Here is a 24556-nt window from a genome sequence, read left to right as displayed (position 1 = left end):
AACAGGTTCTGAGGTTTCTGAGCAGTACAAAAAGAAAAGACAGACATATCGATAGAGCAAGTCTTTTTATGAACGTAATCCCAATAATCCCCGTGGGACATTTCTCATCACGTTAGTATACAAATGAAAAAAAACAAAACCCTGGATTATATCCACCCTGTTTGTTCTATTCTAATCATAAATAACAGGAAATGATCCGGTTAGCTTTCAGCGGCGTATTAAAGGCGGAGTCTTTTGATGTCCTCACTGCGAAAGTCCACTCGGAGCGCCAGGACCTGTCGGACCTCGGCCGGAGTCAGACGCCACGTCAGAGGTCCTGAGTTCGGTCCCCAGTAATCCAGGATCTCAGACACCTGAAATGAGACACAGGGAACAAGGATCCGGTTTACACCTGGATATCACGGGCTGATTTGTGTATAAACACGTGACTACACGTGGTGAAATTCTGATCAGGAAATTCTCATCCAAGTAAAAATGTGTGTATGTATATACACACACACACACACACACACACACACACACACACACACACACAAAAGTGCTGATTATACACGGGTACGAACCCTCTCCAGGTTGAGGATCGTTGCGATCTGAGTGAGGCGAGCAAATTTATCCCGAATCGTCCAGGAGGAGACGGAGCAGAGATAAGCGAGCAGCAAACGCAACTCCTTATCAAACTGCAGACCACCCAACTGAGAGAGAGAGAGAGAGAGAGAGAGAGAGAGAGACAGGCAGAGAGAGAGAGAGACACAGGCAGAGAAAGAGAAGAAGAAGGAGACACAAAGAGAGCCAGAGAGAGAGAGAGAGAGATAGGCAGACAAAGAAGAGAGAGACAAAGGAAAAAAGAGAATGAGAGAAAAAGACAGAGAGAGACACAAAGAGAGAGAGACAGAGAGAAACAGGCAGCCAGAGTGAGTGAGAGACAGACAGGAAAATAAACAGAGACAGAGAGGGAAAGAAAGAGTCAGACAAAGATAAGAAGAGAGAGACAAAAGGAAGAAAGAAAGACAGAGATAAAAGGAGAGAGACAGAATAAGAGAGAGAGAGAGACAGACAGAGAGAAAAGAGTAAAAGAAGGAGAGAGAGAGCATTAAATGGACGCTTCAGTGAGTGAGGATATCTCATTTAGTAACCCGGACGCCCCCCTGAGGTGTGTGAGTGAATTACAGACGCTCTCACCCTGCTGAAGGTGCATTTAAAGATGGTCTTCTCCAGCTCCATGGCGATCAGGCTGGTCATCAGGCTGGTCAGCGTGTCGTAGATGACAGGAGACAAGCCGGCCTGAGGACACACACTCCGTCACACTTCACGTCTCGGCAAACGTCCAGACTGAACATGAGTGGCGTTTTCTTTACCTTAAACTCAGCCATGAGCTGCTCCAGCTGCATAACCAGCTGCTGAACCCACGGATCGTTCGCCTCGTACTCACTGAACTCCTCCTGAAATTAAAAAAAAAACTGATTGTGATGTGACTGGTCAGGAGGTGTTGATTAGTTTTCTATAACGGCAGCTCTGACAGTAGCGCGACTGCACATCACAGGTTCATTTATAATTAACACGCTCGTTATATGTTATGGTTCCTATAGCAACAGCTCGTTCACTGATAATCGGATTAAAAAACCTTGATCTGTTAGGAGAGGTTTTTTTAACAAATATTTATGGAAGGAGTCTCCAGTGTCAGTGCTTTGGGACAGTCAGAGATTGTTTCTCACCTCTTCGATATTGTGTGAAACAGACAGGAAGCTGCTGATCCACGGCTTCACCTGCGGTCTGATAGCCGTGTTATTCAGCTCCTGAAGACCCTCCTACACACACGCACGCACACACACACACACATTCGTTTTAATAAGCTAAAAATAGATTACTGAGGGATCTTAAACCTTAATGTATGGACTATTTTTGTATAAATTCTGACAGCTCTAACGGAAATACGGATGTTCCAATTTTCTGACCTGGAGGAGATCTTTGAACTTGCTGGACGTGTTCACCAAGTCAGACAGACAGCTGTCTATCTTAGCCTGAGCTTGTTCTGAACCCACCACCTGACTGAACAATTTGGCACAATCACTCTGAGCGACGGGGGGGGGGGGGGGGGGGGGGTAGAAAAACAAAAAAGAAGTCAGAGAGTGGGCGAGAAACAGGTTTAAAGAACAAGACCATTAATATATCAGATTACAGAAACAATCAGACCTCCAGCATCTTTTTCAGAGTGCTGATGTTCTCACTGCAGACCTGCACGTTATTCAGAGTCACCTGGAAGAAAATGTAGAAAACATTCAAAACAGCGACTTTTCCACCAGGAAGTACCCTTATACCCGTGCTGAATTTAGTTCCTGGGGCATGTGGGCGGGGCTAAACTAGTGCAGACCACTGATTGGTCAACACACAAACAAACAGAATCGTCCGATGGCTAAACTCAAGTCTGTACCAGCTAGTGAGATGGGTTCTGGCTTTTTTCAGTGAGTTTATTCAGTGAGATTATTTGACTCAGCTCACTAAAAAGAGTCGACACTTTCAAATTCCAGCTCTTTCTAGTGAGTCAAATCATTTGGCTCAGCTCGCTAACAAGAGTCGACTGTTTCAAATTATGGCTGCTTTCAATGAGTCGTATCATTTGATTTAGCCAGTAGGAGTCGACTCTTAAGTTCCGGCTATTTTCAGTGAGTCAGATAAATCGCCTCAGTTCTCTAATAAGAGTCAACTCAAATTCTGACTCTTTTCAGTGAGTTAAATCATTTGATTCAGCACACCAATAACGTTTGACTATTTCAAATTCGAGCTCTTTTCAGCGAGTCAGATTATTTGACTCGTCTCTTTAATAGAGCTGACTCTTTTAAATTCCAGATCATTTCAGTGAGTCAAATCATTTTACTCGGCTCACTAATAAGAGTCGACTCTTTCAAATTAAGGCTGCTTTCAATGAGTCGAATCATTTGGTTCAGCTCACCAATAAGAGTCGACTCTTTCAAATTATGGCTGTTTTCAATGATTCAGATCATTTGGTTCAGCTCACTAATAAAAGAAAACTCTTCGGAATTATGGCTCTTTTCAGTGTCAAATCATTTGACTCAGCTCTTAGATAGCCTCGAATCTTTTGGCTCTGTGTCATTTACTGACTTGTCCCCTGCCCCCTCCCCTTTGTTCAGCTACATATTGCTTAAACCTTGCTTCTTAAAACACAAATCTCTATAAAACCTGTCACTCATAAAAACCCAGCTATAAGAAACGTCTACATTGTTTTGAGACTCAACCCCAGAGCACTTGACATATCAGTATGGAAGACATATCAGACAGGTATGTTTCAGCTCAGATCCCATGATGGATATTGCTTTTTAAAATTTTTTAGAAAATGATTCACCCCAACAATATAAATTCCTCAATATGGCGTTAAACAGAGATATAATGAGACGACGTTCACCAGGTAAGCGTTCTTGGCTTGTTCCTGACTCTCGAAGCCCAGAGATTGGATTTTTCCCTGCTGTAAGCTGCTCTGCATCAGACTGACGGCGCTGGTGACACCACGATGCAGATCCTGCAGGGCGCTGGCTGGATAACCGGCTCTCAGTTTAGTCACCAGCACTTCCCTACACACACACACACACACGATATAAATGTATTTCCTGTTGCTCCTTTTCATGCTCATGTGCCTCATCTGAAAGCATCACATGCAAATGAGAACCTGTTCACTAAAGATTCATTTTAAAAGTACTGTAACAGAGCAACTAAATACTGCTTTAAAATAAACCTTCTTTCTTTAATCTCTCTCAACTGCATCTATAGTGTGTGTGTTTGTGTGCGTTTTAAATGCGTTCGTGTATAAATGAAGCTGTAAACGTGTCGAATCGCTCCTTGATGGAAGAGATGGAACTACTTTTTCAGAGGGAGTTATGTGTGAGCTGTGTTCCTCTAATGGCGTATGGATACCACAGAACCTTCAGGAAAGTGTAAAGTAAGCGGGACTACTTTTTCCTGTTGGAAAGTTGAATGAAAGCCCGTAAGAACAGCTTTGGGGAGATTTTCTCTTGTGCTTTACGGTCGCGTAATTGATACATTTAATGACCGGAGATCAAAATCTGCCCTTAAGACTCATATTACGAGTGAATTTGGATTTTTTTCTGTTTCTCAGCGAAGGTAACGGTATAGACATTTGCAGGCGTGTACCTGAAATCCGTCTCGAGTACGCTGATGGCGTGATTGATCATCGCGCACACGCAGTCCGAGGTGCCGCTGGTCAGCGCTCGGCTGATGCACGTCTTCACGATGTAAAACACGTCGTCCACCATGCTGGAGCTCAGCTGACCCGCCTCGGATGTATCCATGGCGACCGCCTGAACAAAACCATCTCTGTGTTTATGGATTCTAACGCCCAATATAAAAAGGTGTGTTGGTTTTATTAGCACGTGTACCTTATTCACAGTCTCTCTCATGTAATACTCCTCCATGGGGATGTAGTAACCAATCAGCTCCTGCATGGTGCAGCTGAGCTGACAATCCTTCAGCAATCGCTCTAAACACTGCTGGTGCTCTGGGGGAAAAAAACAAAACACAAAAACCCACCATGAAGGCATTCAGTAACTTTAACGTATTTAATGTGTAAACGAAACGACTATCCGACTGTACGGGGCGCCAATACTTTGTGCAGGGCTACAGTGCCCTGTGTTGTAGGTGGAGCTGATTTAAAAACGTAGAAATAAGTTAACGTGAGTTCGTTACCTCGGATCACCGACTCGACCGCTGTTGCGTCTGCGACTTCAAAATCCGCCGTGATGCGTCGCTTCAGGAAGCGCAGGTACAGTTCAGCTCTCGAGTTCATCAGGGTGACCTCATATAACACCGGGTCAAGCTCCCTACACACACACACACACACACAACATTCTATTCAATAAGGGTTTTGTATTTCTTAGAATAAATTTATTTACTTTCACTCATTATTATTGAGATATTTTTAAACCCCATATTTACCAAGGGTGCCAATAATTCTCAACAGACATTTAGGTAACGCATCCGAAGTCACGAAATCATAATACGCATAAATTTGAATCCGTTTAAGATCAGTCAAGCGTCCGCCACAGGAGTCCCTCTGAACTGTTACTATAGAAACCATTCGGTTTTTTTTCTGACCAATCAGAATGCACGATTGTTATAAAGTACCTCGGATCGATCTTCTCCGTAGACACGCCCCTCATCATGCCGCTCTGAACAACCTGGAACTACAGAGACATCACAGCGTCACACACACACACACACACACACACAGCTAAACACACACCTAGGCCTGTCACGATAACTACTTTTGCTGGACGATATATTGAACCAGAAATAATTGCGATAAACAATATTATTGTCATTTTAAGACCATTTTATGCCACTGATATAATGACAATATAACAGCGTAATAATGCAAGCGCGCGCTTCCAAAAAGCTTTTAAGAAATTTCTTGGGATTATTTGAAACGCTAGAGCTGTTCTTTCTAGATTTTTTTTCTTCTTCAAATAAACATTGTTAGTGCGTTGTTAATATCTTGCGTGTCGTTTATCGGCAGTACGTTTGAAGTAAAGTCGGCGCTAGCGCTTGCTACGCATCTTAAACATGCGTTATTGTCTCAAACATTCGAAGCTGGAACTGTAATCTGACAGCCCTAGATCAGACGACAGGACAGAAGCAGTGCGAACGGGTAGAACGTTGGCGACGTAAATTCCTGCGTAAACCCAACGGGCGACGTCGCGGCCGTGTCCGTATATCGTACCGATAAGTCCGTAACGTTATTGTCGTGACAGGCCTACACACGCCAAATGAAAAACCCAGGAGGACACACACTTTGTTGTGATAGTCTCTCTGCTGGATGAACTTCTCCACTACTTTCTGCGCCTGTGCGTCACACTCTTTCTGAAGGTGTGTGAGGAGCGTGCAGAGTCGGCCCGGGCCGTAGTACGTCTCCACGATGGGCTGGTGCGTCTCCACGATCCGAGCGATGCCTGAGACACACACAGACACGCATTACACACCCTGATTCACCTGCATATTAATACTGAGTGTTACAGAATTAAAGTCCCTGCCCAATAAACACATAAATATCAAATTAACCTCGTGTGGATGACCTGACGAAATACGGTACGGAGAAAGTTTTTGTTTTGCCAAGCTCAATGTGCAAAGCGTAAAAACAGCGGCTCGGACACTAGCGCAGGTTTTATATACACGCCGACACGCTCGTTCTGATGCGTTACCGTTTCTATAGCAACAGCTCGTTCACAGGGACTCGATCTGTGAGGAGATGTTTGTTGAACATTTATGGAAGGAGTCTCCAGTGTCAGTGTGAAAGCGTGTGATTGTGTTTTTACCCTCCAGCAGTAGTGTGAGTGTGTCAGCGAAGATCAGCGTCGCGCGACGGCCACTGACATCGGAACCCACTGCCAGGAGCAGGTTCTCCTCCGCTTTACTCGCCAACTGAGTGCGGAGAGAAAGAGAACTTGCAGAGATCAGACACAGCATCAACACCATGCAGGTTATTAACACACACACACACACACACACACACACACACACCTGACTGCAGAGGTACTGGGCGAACTGCGCGAGTCCCTGCTCGTGAAGACCCAGCAGAGGGAGGATTTTAAAGAAGCGTTCCACCTGAGGCAGGTCTCCCGTGGCAACCGCCTCCTCTAGTCGCTTAGTAACCAGCGCTTTCAAACTAAGCTCCGCCTCCTGCAGCAAAGCGAGACTGGCGTCGACTGCGGTACCTGCCGAGTGACACAGGGAGTAGCGAAACATCAACATGTGTATAGAGTGGAGTATTATCACTCAGTCTATTAATACATCGTGTGTGTGTGTGTGTGTGTGTGTGTGTTTAACATGATTCCCCACAAAAAAAAATTATAAATGATATATTGACATCCTGATTGTGATTTCAGTAAAGGTTTATATTTTAAAGAGACACAAAAAGAAGTCAAAGTTTATGGAAAGATATCACCAAGCACATTTACATTTAGCCACGCCCACAAAACTCCACAAAAGGCAAAGCTCACAAAGCTTAAAAAGACAAAATGGTGACTAAACGGTGAAAGAATGGCACGAACGCTGCTCAGTCACCGCAGCGCAGCGCGCCAGCTACCACGGACACGCACTAACGCCTTCTCCTTTTATAGGGTGCCGTTACTTCTGTCCTGATCGAATCACTAGTCTCATTCCTTCCAAGTCGTTATGATGCGAAAAAAAGAGTTCAGTAAATTGGTGCGTAATTAAAATAAATAAATAAACGATTCGAACTCGACATGGTCCTGCGAATAATTTACACACGTTTGGTTCGTTTCCAGCGCGCTAAACGAGGTTCGACATCTCAAGAGTATTACAGCTCGACCTGGCAACCTGTTGCTAGGAAACAAACCATTCAGAGCTATGCAGCGTGTATGTGAACACGTCCGTGTCAGGTACAACCCTTAATCGGTTAAAGGACTCACTCTCTCCACCCTGCCTGCTCAGCTCGATCACTGATTGGTCGAGAGAGAGGTAGCGGTGGATGTGGGCGGCGGCTTGTTCGTAGTCCTGGTTGCGGAGAGCGGTCTGAACGCCGTCGGTGCAGAACTTCAAATCCAGAATATCATCAGCACGCTGGATCGCCTGGTACAACCTTTTCTGTAAGGAGCACACACACACACCTGCTGTCAGTCGCTTGTGTGTGTGAGAGGAGATGTAGCCTGATTGCAGGGGTGTGTGTGTGTGTGTGTGTGTGTGTGTGTGTGTGTGTGTGTAAAACCTTAGTGAGGTCCAGCTGTCTGACTTTGCTGCTGACGTTCTCCGCCAGGCTGCAGGTGAAGCTGATCATCCCGGATAACTGCGTGGCGTCTCCTTCAATGAGCTGCAGGTTGGGTCTAAACACACACACACACACACACACACACACACACACACACACACGAAGGAACTAAAGGGTAAATATTCGACCGCAGATAATGTGGGAATGGTTCGTTAACCCCACTACTTACTCCTAGGAGTTGCACTTCCAAACCCACACACTCACCCGATCCTCTGTAGAGCGAGCATCTTGGTCTCGATGGTGCTCTGCTGTCCAGAAAGAACCTCCAACTTCTTCTGAACCTCCGCCTGCAGAACACAACACAACCCCTCCTACATCACTACCATCATGTCTGACGTGCAGTAGCAGCACAGAGAATCAAAACGTTACTAGATCAGATCTGTATCACGTATCGTCCGATACGCAGAGCTCTGATAATCGGGTTTGGACCGACAGTAAAATAAGAGTGCGTTTGGAACCGCCATGATTATTATTACTTTAAATTAAGGTCATAAAAAATATAGGATACAATCATGACCAGCAGTAGTAAATAACATCACAGGGAGAAAGAAATACTTTAAACTGAACACAGACAAGAAGGTTTAAAGCGTTAAATAGAATGAAATAAATACATAATTTAAGTATTAAACGGGCGGACGTACTTTGGAATAAATTGTATTATAAGCGTTCATATAAGTGTTATGTTATATTCAAGTGGGCGTGGTTAATGAGATGATTAGATAGTTGCAGGGGCGTGGTTAATTACGTGATTGACAGTTCTGAGAGATTTATTATTTGACAGCGTCAATAATTCAGTCTTAATTTAATGCCTTTAATACTAAATGTTCTACTTGTTTGTTTTTTTGCAGGAATGATGATGATGATTATTATTACTATTATAATTATATTATTATGACGACACGCCATTAATCAGGTGAAGAAGCTACGCTAATGTAAACACTCTTCAGTTCTGATGAACAATGAGGTGAATGTGAAGCGGAAGTTCACCTCTTCGGCACAGAGCTGAGCATAAACCCGCTCCAGGTCTTCCAGGTCTGTGAGAGATTCAATGGTTTCGGTTCGGATGGAAGACAGAGCCTCGGCACCGGAGCGCCGAACCGCCGGAGACCCGACTTCATCCATCACAGCTCCCACATCCACACAAACCACGTCACTTCCTCTTCTTCTCCTTCGCTTTCCTCCGTAAACCTGTAGAGCAGGACACACTGCCCCCTACCGACTGCTGCACGAATTCCACCTCGCTGTAGAGTAGCTGCACTTCTTCATCCTTTCCTCAACTCCTCCATCTTCACACTTCACTGTACGTGTATAATTACCGACTGTAGCGCATCTCTTGCTTTGTGCAAAGTATTGGCACCCATTTACCACGTCCGGTAGTGATGCATGTTCTTAGTTTTTAGCCCACCAGCCAAAACAGCCACGTGTTCAGAACGTGATGCTGGCGAAAAACTACCCATAAACACACACTGTTCATGAGCTTTAATCTTTAACTGAACACATAATAAGGCCATATGATAAACACTACGTGGTGCTGTAAAATACTGAGTAAAATACCGAGTAAAGTACTCATTTGATGAAGCGGAGTTCATCTTACAACCTGGACGTTGATTATTTCCCTATAACTGCACGTCCCTGAGTGTTTTATTCCCCTTATAAGACCAATTATCTTGATTTTCTTATTTATTTAAGGCAAGAAATTTTAACGTTACAGCTTTACCTCTGACTGGTACACTGGAGACTCCTTCCATAAAAGTTATATACATAAACATCTCCTTACAGAAAACGTTACTATTATGATATAAATAAAGATCTAGACTTTATGTACTGCAGTGGATGTTCCTTAAGCTGAATTTTGGGATTCAGTCCGTGTGTTTACGTGTTAAGTCAATACTGTAGACGTTGTGTTGCGTAGGGATTGTCTGAAGGATAGAAACAGGGAGGGGAAAAAAACAGTTAGGAAGCGATGGCTTTATGGAGAAAAATTTAATCCTGTAGATTGACGCGATGACATAATCCGTTCCTGTCAATCAAACCTTTGTACGAGTCTTGTGAATGTGTGTGACCGTGTGTGCGTGTGTGTGACTGCAGAAATCCAAGTCCAAGAGACAGAATAAGATTAGACAGATTGAGATAATATCCTGGAAGACAGTTCACAGAGCCATTATGGATTAAATTCTCTCCTCCTCATTATGAAGCACTGTCCCGACGAGCACGAGAGTTAATCCCAGATTTAAAAATAATAATAATCTCATGTCTGCACAATCCACACGGAATTTTACACTCACACAGTCGTCTCCAAGCGCAGCTTTTTATCTGAGATACACAGGAGCAAACACGACATTTCCTAAAGGCTTGAACAACCTGTGCTCAGAGCTGGTGTGTGTGTGTGTGTGTGTGTGTGTGTGTGTGTGTGTGTGTGTGCAGATGTTGAGACAGCTCAGGATTCAGGATTAACAACAAAATGCATCCGCTCCTGTTCATCTCCCTCTGCCTCAGTGAGTAAAACTGTATTCAGTTTCCAAATGTGTGTGTGTGTGTGTGTGTGTGTGTGATTAATTCAGGTTTGTTCTGTCATGATACAACATTATTACAGTGACGTTATAAGGTTGTTATAGTAAATCGGTGTTGTTATAAATGCTTCATTTAAAAAAAGAACATCAGCAAGACTTCACTTGGAAGAACAGAGTAATGCAAATGATCTAAATTTAGAAATGTCCTCCAGGGTCGGGGGTTCGATTCCCGTCTGTGCTCTGTGTGTGTGTGTGTGTGTGTGTGTGTGTGTGTGGAGTTTGCAAGTTCTCCCTGTGTTCCGGGGGTTTCCTCCGGGTACATGCAGGGTAGGCTGATTGGCATGTCCAAAGTGTCCGTAGTGTATGAATGGGTGTGTGAGTGTGTATGTGAGTGTTCTCTGTCGTGGATCGGCACCCCGTCCAGGGTGTACCCCGCCGTGTGCCCCATGCTCGCTGGGACAGGCTCCAGGTTCCCGTGTAGGATAAGCGGTATAGAAAATAGATATGTATGTGTGTGTGTGTGTGAGCGTGTTAATACAGGGTGGTGTGACGGAGCGGAGTCACCGTTACCACCCTGAAGTTGATTCATTTCCCATAACAGCATGTCCCTGAGTGTTTTATTCCCCTTACACCACAGCAGTCCGCCCATTTCAACGTTTTATTCATTAAAGAACGACGTCATACTCTCATCCGGTTACATTTAACGTCTGTGAAACGAGTCAGTTCCTGTTCTCACTTACGTTAGAGCAGCTAGAAACACTCGTTCCCTCACCATCCCTCTCTCTATTCCCTCTCTCTTCGAATTAAAAAACACACGCAGCTTCTTAACCGCAAATAAGCGTAAACTCGTCTGTCCTGAAGATGCGGAAAAAAACGAAAGTGACAGCTTTACCTCGGACTGTTAAAAAAAGCGCGGATGGTGCGGAGAAGTTAAAGACAGCACGTCTCAGTATGACAGAATGGAAACAAACGATCGGCAAGTAAACAGCGAGCGCTTGTGTGAGAGGCGACACAGAGAGAGCGACGCGTGTGCAGTGAGATTAGATGAGGTTTGGCCTCCGGCTGTAATCCTCAGATTGACCCTCACTGATGTACACACACACACACACACACACACACACACACACTAATGTAATAATACACACCCATGTATCAGACACACAGCACAAAGCAGAAAAAAAAAATGATCCAAGGATAAAACGCTGCTGTTAAATGCAGTAAAATATACAGCCATTTATCCACTGCGTAAATACAGTGAAGTGCAAAAATTTGCATCCCCTATAGTGTCTGGTTTACAATTAATCTAAGCACATATCCGCACACGCAGATTAGTCCCTTTATTTTGGATCTAAATAAGTTTCACCGCCATTTTTGCCGAAGGGTGTACAAACTTTTGCACTCAACTGTACAGACCATGTGGTGAATAAATAATACACAATACAGTAAGTCAGAATTTCTGATAGAACATGCTATTTTATTTTCCATCTCTCTCTCTCTCTCTCTCTCTCTCTCTCACACACACACACACACACACTCTTTCTCTCTGTCAGGTGTGTGTGGTTCTGTACTGGGTTCTGTGGTTCCTCCATCATGTGTCTCTGTGTATCGAGGCTTCGCTCAGTGTTTGGTGTCTCTGGGAGACGACGTGAACAGCCAAACTGACAACGACCCCGACATCGACTCCATCTGCAGGTGAGGATCTCACACACACACACACACACACACACACACACACACACACACACGGAAGATAAGAACCATTCATTTATTAAATGAACCCTTAAAGAACCCTTGAAGAACCTACAAGTGTACCTTCTGACAGGTTCTAGGTATTAAAAAAGAACTACCGAGCAATAGTTTTGGAGTTTAATGGTACTGAGAAAACAACGGTTCTTCAGAAACGGTTCATTAGTTAAGTCTTCTTATCTTCCAAAAAGGGTTCTACGTGGAACCCTTTACAATATGGAATTTTACATTTTAAATTTTGCTGTCGGCTCCTACATAGAGCCTTTAAGCGTTTCCCCCAGAGGGACAACTGAAGCGTTGTTTAAAAGTGTTCATTTGAGATGCTAACAACCCTTAATTATTAAATGGACCCTTAAAGAACCCTTGAAGAGTCCTCCGCTCTAAGAGTGTACCAGGAATCGAGGGGTGAATGGTAAACTCCCGACAGGTTCTAGAGATCAAAAAGAAAATAACGAACCATAATTTAGAGTTGTAGCGCACACGTACCCAGTCGATAAATACACTCCTATAAGGGTTCTTTAAAGGTTCATTGGATAATTAAGCGTAGTTACCTTCCAGAAAGGGTTCTACTCTCTTCTACTCTCCTTTCTAATAGGAAACGTTTTGTTGTAGGTTTCTGCGTAGAACCCTTAGAGCGTACGGATATCCCATGGGACCACAGCAACGTGACTATAAAATGTAACTGAAGCTATTAAACTTTCATGTCATTTTAAATGAAAATAAACCACATTGTTAACACAAGTTTTGGTGTGCGCACCTGCTTGTGTGTGTGTGTGTGTGTGTGTGTGTGTGTGAGTGTGTGCAGACAAAACTACCTTTAACCTTTAACCTAAACCAAAGTGATCTTCAAGCTAAGGCGACTCGTTTTTCACCTCCTAACCACACCTCTTTATAATATATTCACTTTAGCCCCGCCCCTTTCTCCATAATGATGTCATACTTCTGTAGAACATACAACAGGGAGATGTTATGCCTTGTTTTTGAGATTGATTTTGCTCTCAAGAGAATGATTTACTGTGGCGCATATTCATGACTCGCACTCGAGTGTGTGTGTGTGTGTGTGTGTGTGTGTGTGTTTATGGCAGATCCTGGGGCGTCTTCGAGCGGTGTGTGAGCAGCGTGCTGTCCGATTGCCGCGGTAACGCGGCAGAGCTCTGGGAGTCTTTAAAGGTGGAGTCTCGGAGGACGCAGTTCTCGGGGAACCTTTATGAAATGTGTTCCGGCCGCACCTCGGCATCTCCTCAGACCCCGCCCACTACCGATCAGACCAATCAGGAGTCTCTGAAAGGCCGCGGTGAGAGCAGTGACCACGCCCTGTGTTCTGCATGCTTGCTCCTCGGTGTGTTCTGTGTACTGATTTGGTTTATTTAGGAGACGTCACAATGTCTCATATTTAAAATGACATATTTTAAACGCTGGTGAAAATGTATACGATTCAGAATTGTTGTATTAATTCATTTTGCCCTTCAGTCGGTATTCAGTAGATTCCTTTAAGCTGATGATTGTGTTTTATTTTTTTTAAACCCTGTGTATTTCAAGTTATTCGTGGTGATTTGTCATAAAAGAACACTTATTTAAAAACACTTCAGTGAATAAACATCATCATCAGTTCAGCTCCTCAATCAGGCTTTATTTATTTATTTATTTATTTATTTCCTACCTATTTCTTTCCTTTCCATATCGAACGGCGTCCAGATCAGGAAGATCCTGAGGAGAAGAAAACTAAATTATAAGCATTTGGACATGATTATGAAAGAAACAAGTGATGTGTTGAGGTTCTTGCTGATGGAGGATAACTTTAAAGCAGAGCTACATGAGAAACTGAACGGTTCGGATCGGATCCCGGCCTGATAAAGGTTCGGATCTGACCCGCTTTAATGAATTAGAATTGTCTAATTGAAACGCGAGTTTGGGAAATGAAGTGCTAGTCTCTGTTATTCCACTAGGTGGCACAAAAGAGCACAAAAACTCCCAGCAATGAACTCGGCTACGGATAAAAACGTGCTAATGATGCTGAACTGTTCGTTACGCGAGCTCCAGCACGTTTTCGTTCATGGCGTCCAGACTCTCCTCGCTCGTCCTCATAACTTGTTGTTACACAAGTGCTAAATCTTGTTTATTTACTTATTCGTATCTTTTCCCACTTTCCTTGTTTGTTTATGTCACACTCCGACAGTGAGAGAAGAGGTCACGTGATTTCAGCTCACCATGAGGAGGCGCCCCCTAGTGGAGGCCCATTAACACTGCTACAAAATATTAAAGTTCGATTTATTCGTTTATAATTTATATAGTTATTATTACGTTATTTACATTTTAATTATTAATGAATTTGTCACATGATTGTTCTACTATTTTTTATGATGTTCATTTTCATAACTGATAAACTTTCAAATAGGAAAGAGTTTCTTTATGGGGGAAAATGGGGCACTGAAACTGTTAGGGGTGTTTGTTTGTTTGTTTGTTTGTTTGTTTGTTTGTTAAAAATGTTTCATGAGCTCTATCTGTTATGAGACAAACTTTCTTCTCGGAATTATATTTATATTTATTGCAGGAATAACTAGGATTCAGTCTGGACTTTACCTGGGACCTGGTGGTGCTTTAGTCACACTGAGAGCTTCGGTGATGTTTTCTGGAACATTCTCAGGCGTTCTCCGAGGTTCTTCCACTGCGCCGTTAATTCAGAGGGAAAAATTAGCCTCGGGATTAGCCATTAATCAGAAAGCTAAGTTTATCGCCTGAGGTAAATTTAGCTAGCTACTTGACGTTACTTTACCTCCTGAGTGAGACACAGTTCCCGTGTTTTCTTCAGCCTCAACTCTGAAACCAGCTTTATTTTCATTTTGATTTTCCATTTTTAATTAAACTTAACTAAAAATGATCGGGAGCTGTTTTTTTTTTTGGTTGCCGCTGCTCCTAACCGTGAAAGTGTATTCTGTTTCTATGGAAACCTGTGACGAAAACTGACTTTAAAAGAAATGAAATATCACATCGTTGTATACAATCCCAGTGTACAATCTGTCAAGTTCAATATGTAAAAGATTTTTTTATTTTTTTTAAAAAAAAGAAAAGAAAAAAAAAGAAAGAATATGAATTAAACTTATGACTATAGTTCCATCCATTGTCTATACCGCTTATCCTTCAGGGGTTTTTACAATCTGTCAAGTTTAATATGTAAAAGATTATGTATTTTTTTTAAAAAAAAAAAAGAAAAAGAAAAAAGAAATAGAAATTGGATGGAACTACAGTCATAAGTTTAATTCCTATTATTTTTTTTAAAATAAAAAAATCTTTTACATATTGAACTTGACAGATTGTCCAGGGAGCATGGGGCACAGGGCGGGGCACAGGGCGGGGAGGGGGCATGGCACAATCACATACACACTCACACACCCATTCATACACTACGGACACTTTAGACACGCCAATCAGCCTACCATGCATGTCTTTGGACTGGGGGAGGAAACCGGAGTACCCGGAGGAAACCCCCGCAGCACGGGGAGAACATGCAAACTCCACACACACACACACACACGGCCACGGTGGGAATCGAACCCCCGACCCTGGAGGCGTGAGGTGAACATGCTAACCACCAAAAATGTCAACCTAACCCACACAAATTTTCACCAAATCACAAATTACGCCTTTTTCTGAGAATACATAAACACACACACACACACACACACACACACACACACACACACACATTATATATATATATATATATATATTATATATATATATATATATATATATATATATATATATATATATATTTATATTTGAATTGGAATCATATCTGCATTTGTAACACAGGATTGTTTGTTTCTGTCATTTTTATTTCAGGTGAGTTCCTCTCTGTGATTTTGTTATAAAAAGTGCAGGGACAGACTAATAGTGTGGGGGGAAAAAAAAGCCATGCATATGAAATATGCTAAAATGCCTATTGTTTTTTGTACATAAACCCCGTTTTAACCAGTGTATATAAAACCAGGCTGTATTTTAAATCTCAAAGTGTACAATATTTTAAACCTGACCCTTTATAATCTTTACTGGCCCAAAACAATCTGGCCTTGAGTCCCAGGAGATATGCAGATTAAAGTCTGGACAACATGAACCGATTTCCATGCAAGTACATCGTTTAGCGCGACTATTAAACGCGCTCATATTTCACCACCGTTTTCGGCACCAGAGGGCGCTTTCTGCCAAAACACACAGGTAACTAGACCCAGGTCACGTGACACTCCGGCTCAAAAGAGACCATCAGTTCAGTCAATCATCTTCAGTGAATACTTTATCCTGGTCAGGATGGCGGACGGATCCGGGGGATATATCCCGGGAAGGCCGAACCTCACGAACGAGACACCGGTCCATCACAGCGTAACATTCACAACATTTTAGGAGCAGTTTAGAGTCATACACTTCCCAGTGTGTTTGTGGGAGGAGAGAGGAGACCAGAGAACCCGGAAGAAACCTTTACAGACATGAGGAGAACGCCACACAGACAGTGACTCGAGCTCAGGCTCGAACGGGAAAACCTGAGCATGTTCATTTCAATTATAAGGCTCCTAAATACGTGTGTGTGTGATAACTGTAAGACAGGCAGTGTGACAAATGAAAATATTTACAGCAAGAAGAATTGTCCTCGATGTAGTCTAAAAGTTCAATTGTTTATAAGAAAGCCAACCACGTGCAAAGCTCATTAAAAAAACCCAAAAACAACCCCCAACCTTTAAAATGATACTAGAGAACATACACACTCCACAATACGCTCCGTTTTATTTTTACATATTCATAAATTTCTCATAGATGTGGGTTTTTTTTTTCTTCCCCCCTTTATGGAAAATATCCCCAAAGAACTGCGCAGGACGCCCGAGAAATTTATAACGCAGTCCATCTTCTGGCTTTTATTGTCATCTAACCAGACGTACAAACAATCACACACACCGAACAGCGCCTGCCTCCTTCTCCTTCTGCTGACTGACATACAGTACTCACTCCATCGGAAATAAATAGATTTATATACATGTGCCTTGTGGAGAGACAAAGACTGCTAACACACACACACACACACACACACACACACACACACACACACACACACGCGCGCGCGCGCGCAGAGCTCTGGAAAAGACAAACATCTAAATTTAGCCCTTATTTGTTTTACATAAATAACATTATGTGCATATATATATGTGTGTGTGTGTGTGTGTGTGTGTGTGTGTGCGCGTGCGTTTGCATGCATGTTTATGGACTCCAGCATTGAATAAGCACTTAAACATTTAGACATAAGGCTGTTCCACACATTTCAGGAACATGAAGAGAACAAACCTCCTAAAGGCTGGAGAACCCAAATCCCACCCGGAAGAAAATATCTGCACGTGAGCGTTTATTCAGAATGTTAGCGGTGGAACGGACGATGGTGGACAGAGCGAGGCGCGTAGGATCCACTCATGGACTTTCGAGTGACGAGCATGAGCGCGGTGATATAGTCGAAGTTAAACTCCACCCTGAAACACACGGAGTATGTTTGGAATGAGATATTAGCGGTGTGTTTAGTGATTCTGTTGTTGTTGTTGTTGTTGTTATTCCTGTGAGAAGTTAGCGGTTGTGTGTCGCTCTGATGTCACAGGGGGCGTTCTTGTTGTCATCGTTATTGCTTGTGCACTTACAATGGAGTGTAATAGTTACATTTTTTCCTTCGTTTTCATTAGGGACATTTTCCTTAGACGTAGTGGAGATACAGGACTCGAAGTCCCAGAATGCAACACGGCCGTACAGCTGATCCGTTTCAGCTGGGAGTACAGACGAGGAGGTGAGCGAGCGGGACTGAACTAAAGGACTAAAGTGCCGCTACATCGCTCTCTTCAGGGATAAATCTCACCGCAGCACTATCGGCAGGGAAGCGTCGCCTGAAGCGAAAGCAGACCGAGGCGTCAATAAATACCGGTGCGAACGGTGGGATTCAGGGTGGAGTTTTCCTTTAACGCGCATCCCAAACCCGTTCACGTTGTGCTTGGTCGATTCACGTAAATAAAGAAATCCAATCTCTCATGTAAGTCCTCCTCATCATCCCGCAGGTTCGCCGTCAGAGAACCGATTAAGGACGGATCTCGCAGCCGTGACCCTCAGAAGATCGTTTCTTTTGACGGCTCTCCTTCGTAAAGTCATCAGCTTCAGGAAATACGTGACGCGACACATTCTGGAGAAGGTCGTGAAGAAGGTATGAATCCATCTCGTAGCGGTGAAAAAGAAAACCGAAAACACCACCGAAGGTGGTGACAGGTGGTGTGTTCCGGGGTTCCTCGAGTGTCCCAAGCACCCGCGGGTTTTCCTCGTGAACCTCTGCCACCTCCTCAGCTTACATCTCAGGCGAATCTCACAAACCATTTTACAGTTCAAACGGAAGCCTACTCTAGTTCTGCGCGTTCTTCTATTCATCCTCGGCAGTAAGCAAAGTGATCTACAAGAAACGCAGCCCTGCTACTAATCTCAAAACCGCTCCACAGTCAAAGAGGACATGCACCGACGACACACAGACAGAGACGGAGATACTGATCATTGTGCATATCATAGAGAGAGAGAGAGAGACATACAGTGGCGCTCTTTCTAACCCTAGAGCCCCGCCCCATTTTCAGAGGGTCGACGAAATTCTAGAAACGTGCGCCGCTATTGTTCTGTTGGGAAAAAAAAAAAAAATCCAAATATTCCGTAGTTCACATTTCACAGTGCATTCCCTCTCAGGACACGTCTCCAGCCACCGGGCCCGACTCAGGCGTCGGGGCACTGCAGATCTGTCCCCGGCGCGGGGAAAGCAAACGTGAAGAGGGCAGAGGACAGTGCGGAGGAAGGTTCAGGCCTGAAACCTGAAGGTGAGTCCGTGAAGCTCCTCGTCGGCCGGGTTAAGTGGAGAAGTGTGCAGGATGTTTGTGGTGCTCCGCGGAGAACAGGTCCGATTCGGCTCCCGACTGAGACGCCGTGAACATCTCACCTGCACACACACACACACACACACACACACACACACACACACACACAGCACGGGATTTACGAGGCGTGGCTATTGAATTATTATTATTTTTATTCATAGAGACGCTGGAGGAAATTGGTAACCTGTAGAGACAGGAGAAAATCACGTTCTTCAGCGGAGCAAAACCACGAAGGCGACCGATGCGTTTATTTTACAATGATACGATCGCGACGTTTCGCTCATGGGCCCTCTCTCTCCGGGTTACATCTTTAATTTATAAAAAGGCGCTACGTAACGAAACTTTATTCATAAAATTCACATTTACAAATAGAGACAGTCGATTTAGCTGAAACGATGTTAATTGAAGAGAAATAATGGCAAGCGCTAGACGGAACCATCATTACCGATATCCGTGACTTTTACATCGCCGTTTGTTCAGAGGAAGCGTTGCCGATACGTTGTGACGTTGTTACTGGTGCTGTTACTTCTAAAGTGTTACTTTAGCATCACTGATACATTGTTACTTTGTTAACTTCGCTACTACTGCGTTGCTTTATCATCACCGGCGTTACTCTAGCTGTTCATTCGACACTGCCGTTTCTTACTTTGATGATCAGCGATACTTTGTTCAGTAGCCGATGACGTTACTTTGTGACGTTACACGGCCGATACGCGGTTACTTTAATGCTGCTTTGCCAGTTTGTTAGGTTTTTAACGTCGCTGTTACTTTAACTGTTAATTTGACACCTTTGTTAAACGTCAGCGATACTTCGCTACTTGTTTGCTTAGTTGATGTCATTACTTCGTTAACACGACCGATACTTTACTAGTTTGCTACTTTGTTGACGTTCTTGTAGCTGTTCCTTTAACGTTACTTTGTCACTCCGCTAAGCTTTGCTGAGGCGTTGTTGCTTGGTTAACGTCGCTGACGTTTCGTTACGTTTTATACTTTGATACTTGAACATCGCTGGTACTTTGCTACTTTGTTTACGGGTCTTACGGTATATTCATTTTGAAGGTCATGGCTTGTTAACGTTAAAGAATATGACGTTAGCCGAGGGAACCTTTATAGAAAAGATGAATATTGTTGTAATTTGAAATAAATAAATAAGTAAGTCTTTCAGGCGGCAGTTTAGATTCATTTCTATAAATACTTGTACAATGTCGGGAAATGTTTTGATACGGTATTTAGGCTATATCGCCCAGCACAAATGTATAGCTTGCTATATTTCAGTAGAGGTATTCTTTTTCGTACCGTTACTCGAGTCCACGGCCCCCTGCGATCCTGTGATGTGGTGCCAGAAGGCACTGCGAGGCAGGATGGCTGTAGGTGTGCAGGGGTAGGAGTCTGGGTCTGAGCCTTGGGATAACAGCTAACACATCAGAGCACGAGGACACGTGAGTTTGTATGAGATGTTTGATTTTTTATTTTTTTTTTACACACGTATTAACGTTAAGGAAACACACGTGATCGGACGCTGCTCACCCTGCTGTTCTTCTCCATCTCCATGAGGACCTTCTTGTGCTGCTCAGCGATGGCTAGTGTGGAAGAGTGAACCCTTTGGTAGATCTGCTCACCTTCTCGTGTCTGGAACGTGTACAGTCCTTCACCGCTGTCACACATTCTAACACACACACAGACACAACGTGTTCTGAGATCTCACCGTAGATAAGCGTGGCTGTGCTTGTTCGACATGCTAAGAGTTGCTATATTGTGAATCTTCAGCGTACACTTTTCAATCGTGCATGTGAGAGAAGGAAGTTATCTGTTTTTTTTTTCCCCCTCGTCTATGCTCATTCCATCATTCTGCTCTGCGCTTTAAATGCCCCAATATTGCATTTCCTACTGAAAGTAATGAATCTACTGGCCACCAGGGGGCAGCACTCCACTGCACATCATCCTGACTTGTACTCTGTCTTATCTTTGTCCTTTCAGGGGCGTCCTGCGGGCGTTACAAATCTTCCTTTATTATTAGATCAAAGTGGCAAGGAGGAGATAAGAGCACCACACTCTCCACTGAATTTACTTTTAATCTATTCATTCAATCTCTTTATGAGGTCTTCGGTTCAATAGAGCTCGGTCAACTGGTGCAAAATCTGCTGGTCTGGGTCACGCGTTTACGCTCTGACACAGTGAACAAGATGTGATACGGGATTTTCCCGAAAGAATATGGACATGGATATGTAGATAATAATAATATGTGTGATGATGCGAACTGGACTGGCTGCAGGAAGAAAGCTGTTCTAAATCTCTCTCCTTTTTACTTTTATTGATTTTTTTTTTTTTTTTTTTTTTTTTTTTTTTTTTTTACAGAGAGTCTCCAATCTCCAGAGAGTCATGGAGCAGAGGTCTGATGTTTTACGCCACCTGCTATATTGTAAGTATGAAATAAATCATGACGGGGCATGCTGTTATAGGAAAATAACCAAGTTCCTGTTCTCGCTTACGTTACAGCAGCTATAAACAGTCCTTCCCTCACCATCCCTCTCTCTATTCTCTCTCTTCAAGTTAATAAGGCAAAAAAAAAAAGTTTACGTTTCAGCGTAAACTCCTCTGTCCAGAAGACGACGGAAAACTTAAAAGTTACCTCTGACTGTTACACGGCGCTGACACTGGAGACTCCTTCCATAAATGTTACACAAACACATTTCTCCTTACAGAAAACTTCACCGTATCAACAATTACACGCGTCTTTGAATCCGTGTAGTATTAGTGAAGCGTCCGCCGTACACGTCCCTCCGGACGAGCTGTTGCTATAGAAACGATAGCGCATTAGAACGAGCACATTAATTATAAATAAACCTGTGCTGTGCAGCTGCTGTCATGGAAAACAAAAACGAATCGACACCTTTTGACCGATCACGATCCGAATCCTTTAAAACCTTTCGCTGTACGTCTAAAAGAACCCACCAATTCATGAGGCTCCTGTATATAACTCCGGCTCGCGCTCTCGTGGTGCGTACCTGCCGGCCTCGAAGGTGAAGCGGGTGGCGTCCCGGCCGTAGCGGCGCAGCGAGCAGAGCGGCCACGTGACCAGCTTTGTGCGAGGATTATGGATGTCCCACAAGTAGATGTTCTCGTGGGTGATCTGCATCATGCACTCTCCGTAGATGTCCAGGTTGGGACACGGCAGCAGGAACACGTTAAAGCGTTCTGAAAAACGCCAAAACGAGAACGTGTGTCAAATTTCAGCCGAGGTTCTTCTGTGTATCTGAAGCACACGTGCGTGAGCACAACAGACGAGGATAAAGAACACGAGCACGCCACACTCATTCCTAACGGAAGTGTCAGGGCAGATGTTTCTTTATTCTGGTCTTCACGCTTTCATGAACTCGTCAGATAAAGGTGTTTGGTATGGAAACGAAGCTGTAAAAGTGTCAAATCACGTGTGGTGACGTGCGGATACTGCAAAACCTTCAGGAAAGTAGCGGAACGTAACCAGAACTACTTCCTGGTGGAAGGTTGGATAAAAATCCATCGCTCTAAAGTCTCTCTTAAAATAAACCTGGACTGACCCGTGTGCTCGCACTGAACTCCAGCCGCCAGAAGGTCAGGTTCTCCCAAACTGATGTCGTTCAGCCGCGTACCCAAACACTCGATGGTCAGAGTCTTAAACCACTCCTCGGCCTCCAGCTCTGTAGGACAGGATACACACGGAAACCATTAAAAACCGGATTTGGGAATGTCGCCCTCTCTGGTTGAAAAGTGTTACTGCGAGGAAGAAGAACGTGGAAGAACGTTTCGGAATCCAGGGCTTCGTCCCAAACCATACAGAGTGTACTAAGTAGAATACTGAGACACTATTTAGTATGTTATGTTATAGTCTTTTTATCACTAATCTAGCTAGTTACAATACCACAAATCTATCACATGGTGGATCAGCGGTTGGGTTACTGATCAGAAGGACAGGAGAAGGTCAAGCCCCAGCACCTCCAAGCTACCACTGTTGGGCCCTTGAGCAAGGCCCTTAACCCTCAACTGCTCAGTCGTATAAATGAGATAAATGTAAGTCGCTCTGGATAAGGGCGTCTACCAAAATACCGTAAATGTGAACGGTTTCTCTGTTTATTTTGTTTTCGATCTGTTTTTTCGCCCATCTGATTTGAGTGCTTTTTGCGAACCCAGCTACCATCGGCTCTGCGTTAATCTGGATTACCTTCTCCGTTAGATGTGAAGATGTAGGACGTATCTAGGCTGTCGTATGATGCGTGTGTGTGTGTGTGTGTGTGTGTGTGTGTGTGTGTGTGTGTGAAACGCTCTAATTTGAGCCTAACAGCACAGACTGTGAGTTAGTGTTACAGGATTGTCAGAGCGACTCACAGCAGCTCAGGAACATCACGTTAAACAGAACTGAGACGGATAATTCAACTGAAAAAAAAAAAGGAAAGAAAAGAGCTCAAGTGAAGTGTGTGTGTGTGTGTGTGGATGTGTTCAGTCATAATACTCCCAAATGTCTTACCTGACTCGCAGGTGAACATGCGGGACGTGTCGTCAGTGAAGACGATGGCCACGGCCTGGCGCTTGGTGTCCCGCGGGAGTCTCGTCACGTTTTTAACGTTACTGATCTCCGTCACCTGTGGACATTTAGTGCACGCAAATAACTGTTACGTTTAAGTTGAACAGATCTCACCGTTTCTTCAGTGTTACAATCTTTCAATGTTTAATCTCAGCGGGACGCCGTGTTTTTGTATCTAAAAGCTGCTGCCGTAATCGTAAAAACCGTCCCGTCGCCCGTCCCAGGACTCTTCTTCACCGGACGTCTGAACATCCTCTACACACACTCGGCGCCGTTTGTCTTTACTCTTTCCGTTCCCACTCGAGTCCGGTTCCTCGCGAGGTTTCTTCTCCGTGTCGTCTCGGGGAGACTCTCTCTCCCCTCTGGCTTGTTTATTAGGGATCTAAATCTACTACTTCCGGATTCCTGCAACACAAACGTCCTACTAATGAGCAGGGCGGTGTCTCCGTGCTTGTGTTGCTCGATCTCGGTGATACCTCAGATCCTAATATTCTTCCGTACGGACTAGGAAACGTCGTCGGAGTTAGACGAAGGTCTCCTTCTTGGCTCGGGTCTTATCCGAATCGGTTTTTACTCGTCCGAGGCCCAGTGGAGTTTTCTTATATACGCCACTACAGTCGAGGTCATAAGTTTACATGCAGACGCCGTACAGAATCTGCAAAATGTTAATAATAATAATTCAAAATAAGCGGGATCCTTAAAATTGCATGTTGTTTGTGTATTTAGTCCTGCCCTGAAGAAGCTATTTCACATAACAGATGTTTACATAAAGTCCACAAGACGCAATAACACCCGAATTGACACAAATGAACCAGTTAATCCTGTGTGTCGTTACCTGGACGATCCACGACTCTTGCTTTGTCCTGAGCAGTTAAACCGCCCACTGTTCTTCAGAAAAATCCTCCAGCTCCGGCACATCCTTTACTTTTCCAGCATCTTCGGTATATATTTGAGATCTTTCCAACAGCGACTATATATGTTATATAACATATATATATGTTCAGAT

General features: G+C 43.8%; 3 protein-coding genes across 5 annotated transcripts in view; 1 reads left to right on the top strand and 2 right to left on the bottom strand.

Annotated features, from left to right (window-relative positions):
* Nucleotides 1–48: 48 nt before the first annotated feature.
* cog4 (component of oligomeric golgi complex 4) lies at nt 49–9171 on the bottom strand. Its single transcript, XM_053635244.1, has 19 exons — nt 8798–9171; nt 8015–8097; nt 7751–7865; nt 7455–7629; nt 6544–6737; nt 6339–6444; nt 5818–5975; nt 5152–5210; nt 4714–4847; nt 4407–4525; nt 4162–4328; nt 3419–3584; nt 2191–2253; nt 1953–2069; nt 1713–1805; nt 1356–1439; nt 1180–1281; nt 564–692; nt 49–353 (listed from the first exon to the last, which is right to left on the bottom strand). The coding sequence occupies exons 1-19, from the start codon at nt 8930–8932 to the stop codon at nt 219–221; spliced, it is 2334 nt and encodes a 777-aa protein (XP_053491219.1). The 5' UTR covers nt 8933–9171; the 3' UTR covers nt 49–218.
* A 942-nt stretch (nt 9172–10113) lies between these two features.
* Nucleotides 10114–14023, top strand: nrn1lb (neuritin 1-like b). Its single transcript, XM_053634903.1, has 3 exons — nt 10114–10305; nt 11871–12012; nt 13152–14023. The coding sequence occupies exons 1-3, from the start codon at nt 10272–10274 to the stop codon at nt 13435–13437; spliced, it is 462 nt and encodes a 153-aa protein (XP_053490878.1). The 5' UTR covers nt 10114–10271; the 3' UTR covers nt 13438–14023.
* Nucleotides 14024–16846: 2823 nt separating this feature from the next.
* The window catches only part of dok4 (docking protein 4), a 30525-nt gene continuing 22815 nt past the window's right edge, over nt 16847–24556 (bottom strand). For all 3 annotated transcript variants that reach the window (XM_053634713.1, XM_053634714.1, XM_053634711.1), the window contains exons 4-9: nt 23494–23608; nt 22550–22669; nt 21998–22187; nt 20520–20658; nt 20289–20406; nt 16847–19054 (exon numbers count right to left, since the gene is read on the bottom strand). In XM_053634713.1, the coding sequence (XP_053490688.1) occupies nt 18966–19054; nt 20289–20406; nt 20520–20658; nt 21998–22187; nt 22550–22669; nt 23494–23608 (771 nt within the window). In that variant the 3' untranslated portion in view covers nt 16847–18965. The remainder of the gene's footprint in view (nt 19055–20288; nt 20407–20519; nt 20659–21997; nt 22188–22549; nt 22670–23493; nt 23609–24556) is intronic.

This window comes from Ictalurus furcatus, chromosome 10, assembly GCF_023375685.1.
Source record: "Ictalurus furcatus strain D&B chromosome 10, Billie_1.0, whole genome shotgun sequence".
Taxonomy (NCBI): domain Eukaryota; kingdom Metazoa; phylum Chordata; class Actinopteri; order Siluriformes; family Ictaluridae; genus Ictalurus; species Ictalurus furcatus.
The sequence above is the reverse complement of the archived record's forward strand: the minus strand, read 5'-3'. Positions and strand labels throughout refer to the sequence as shown.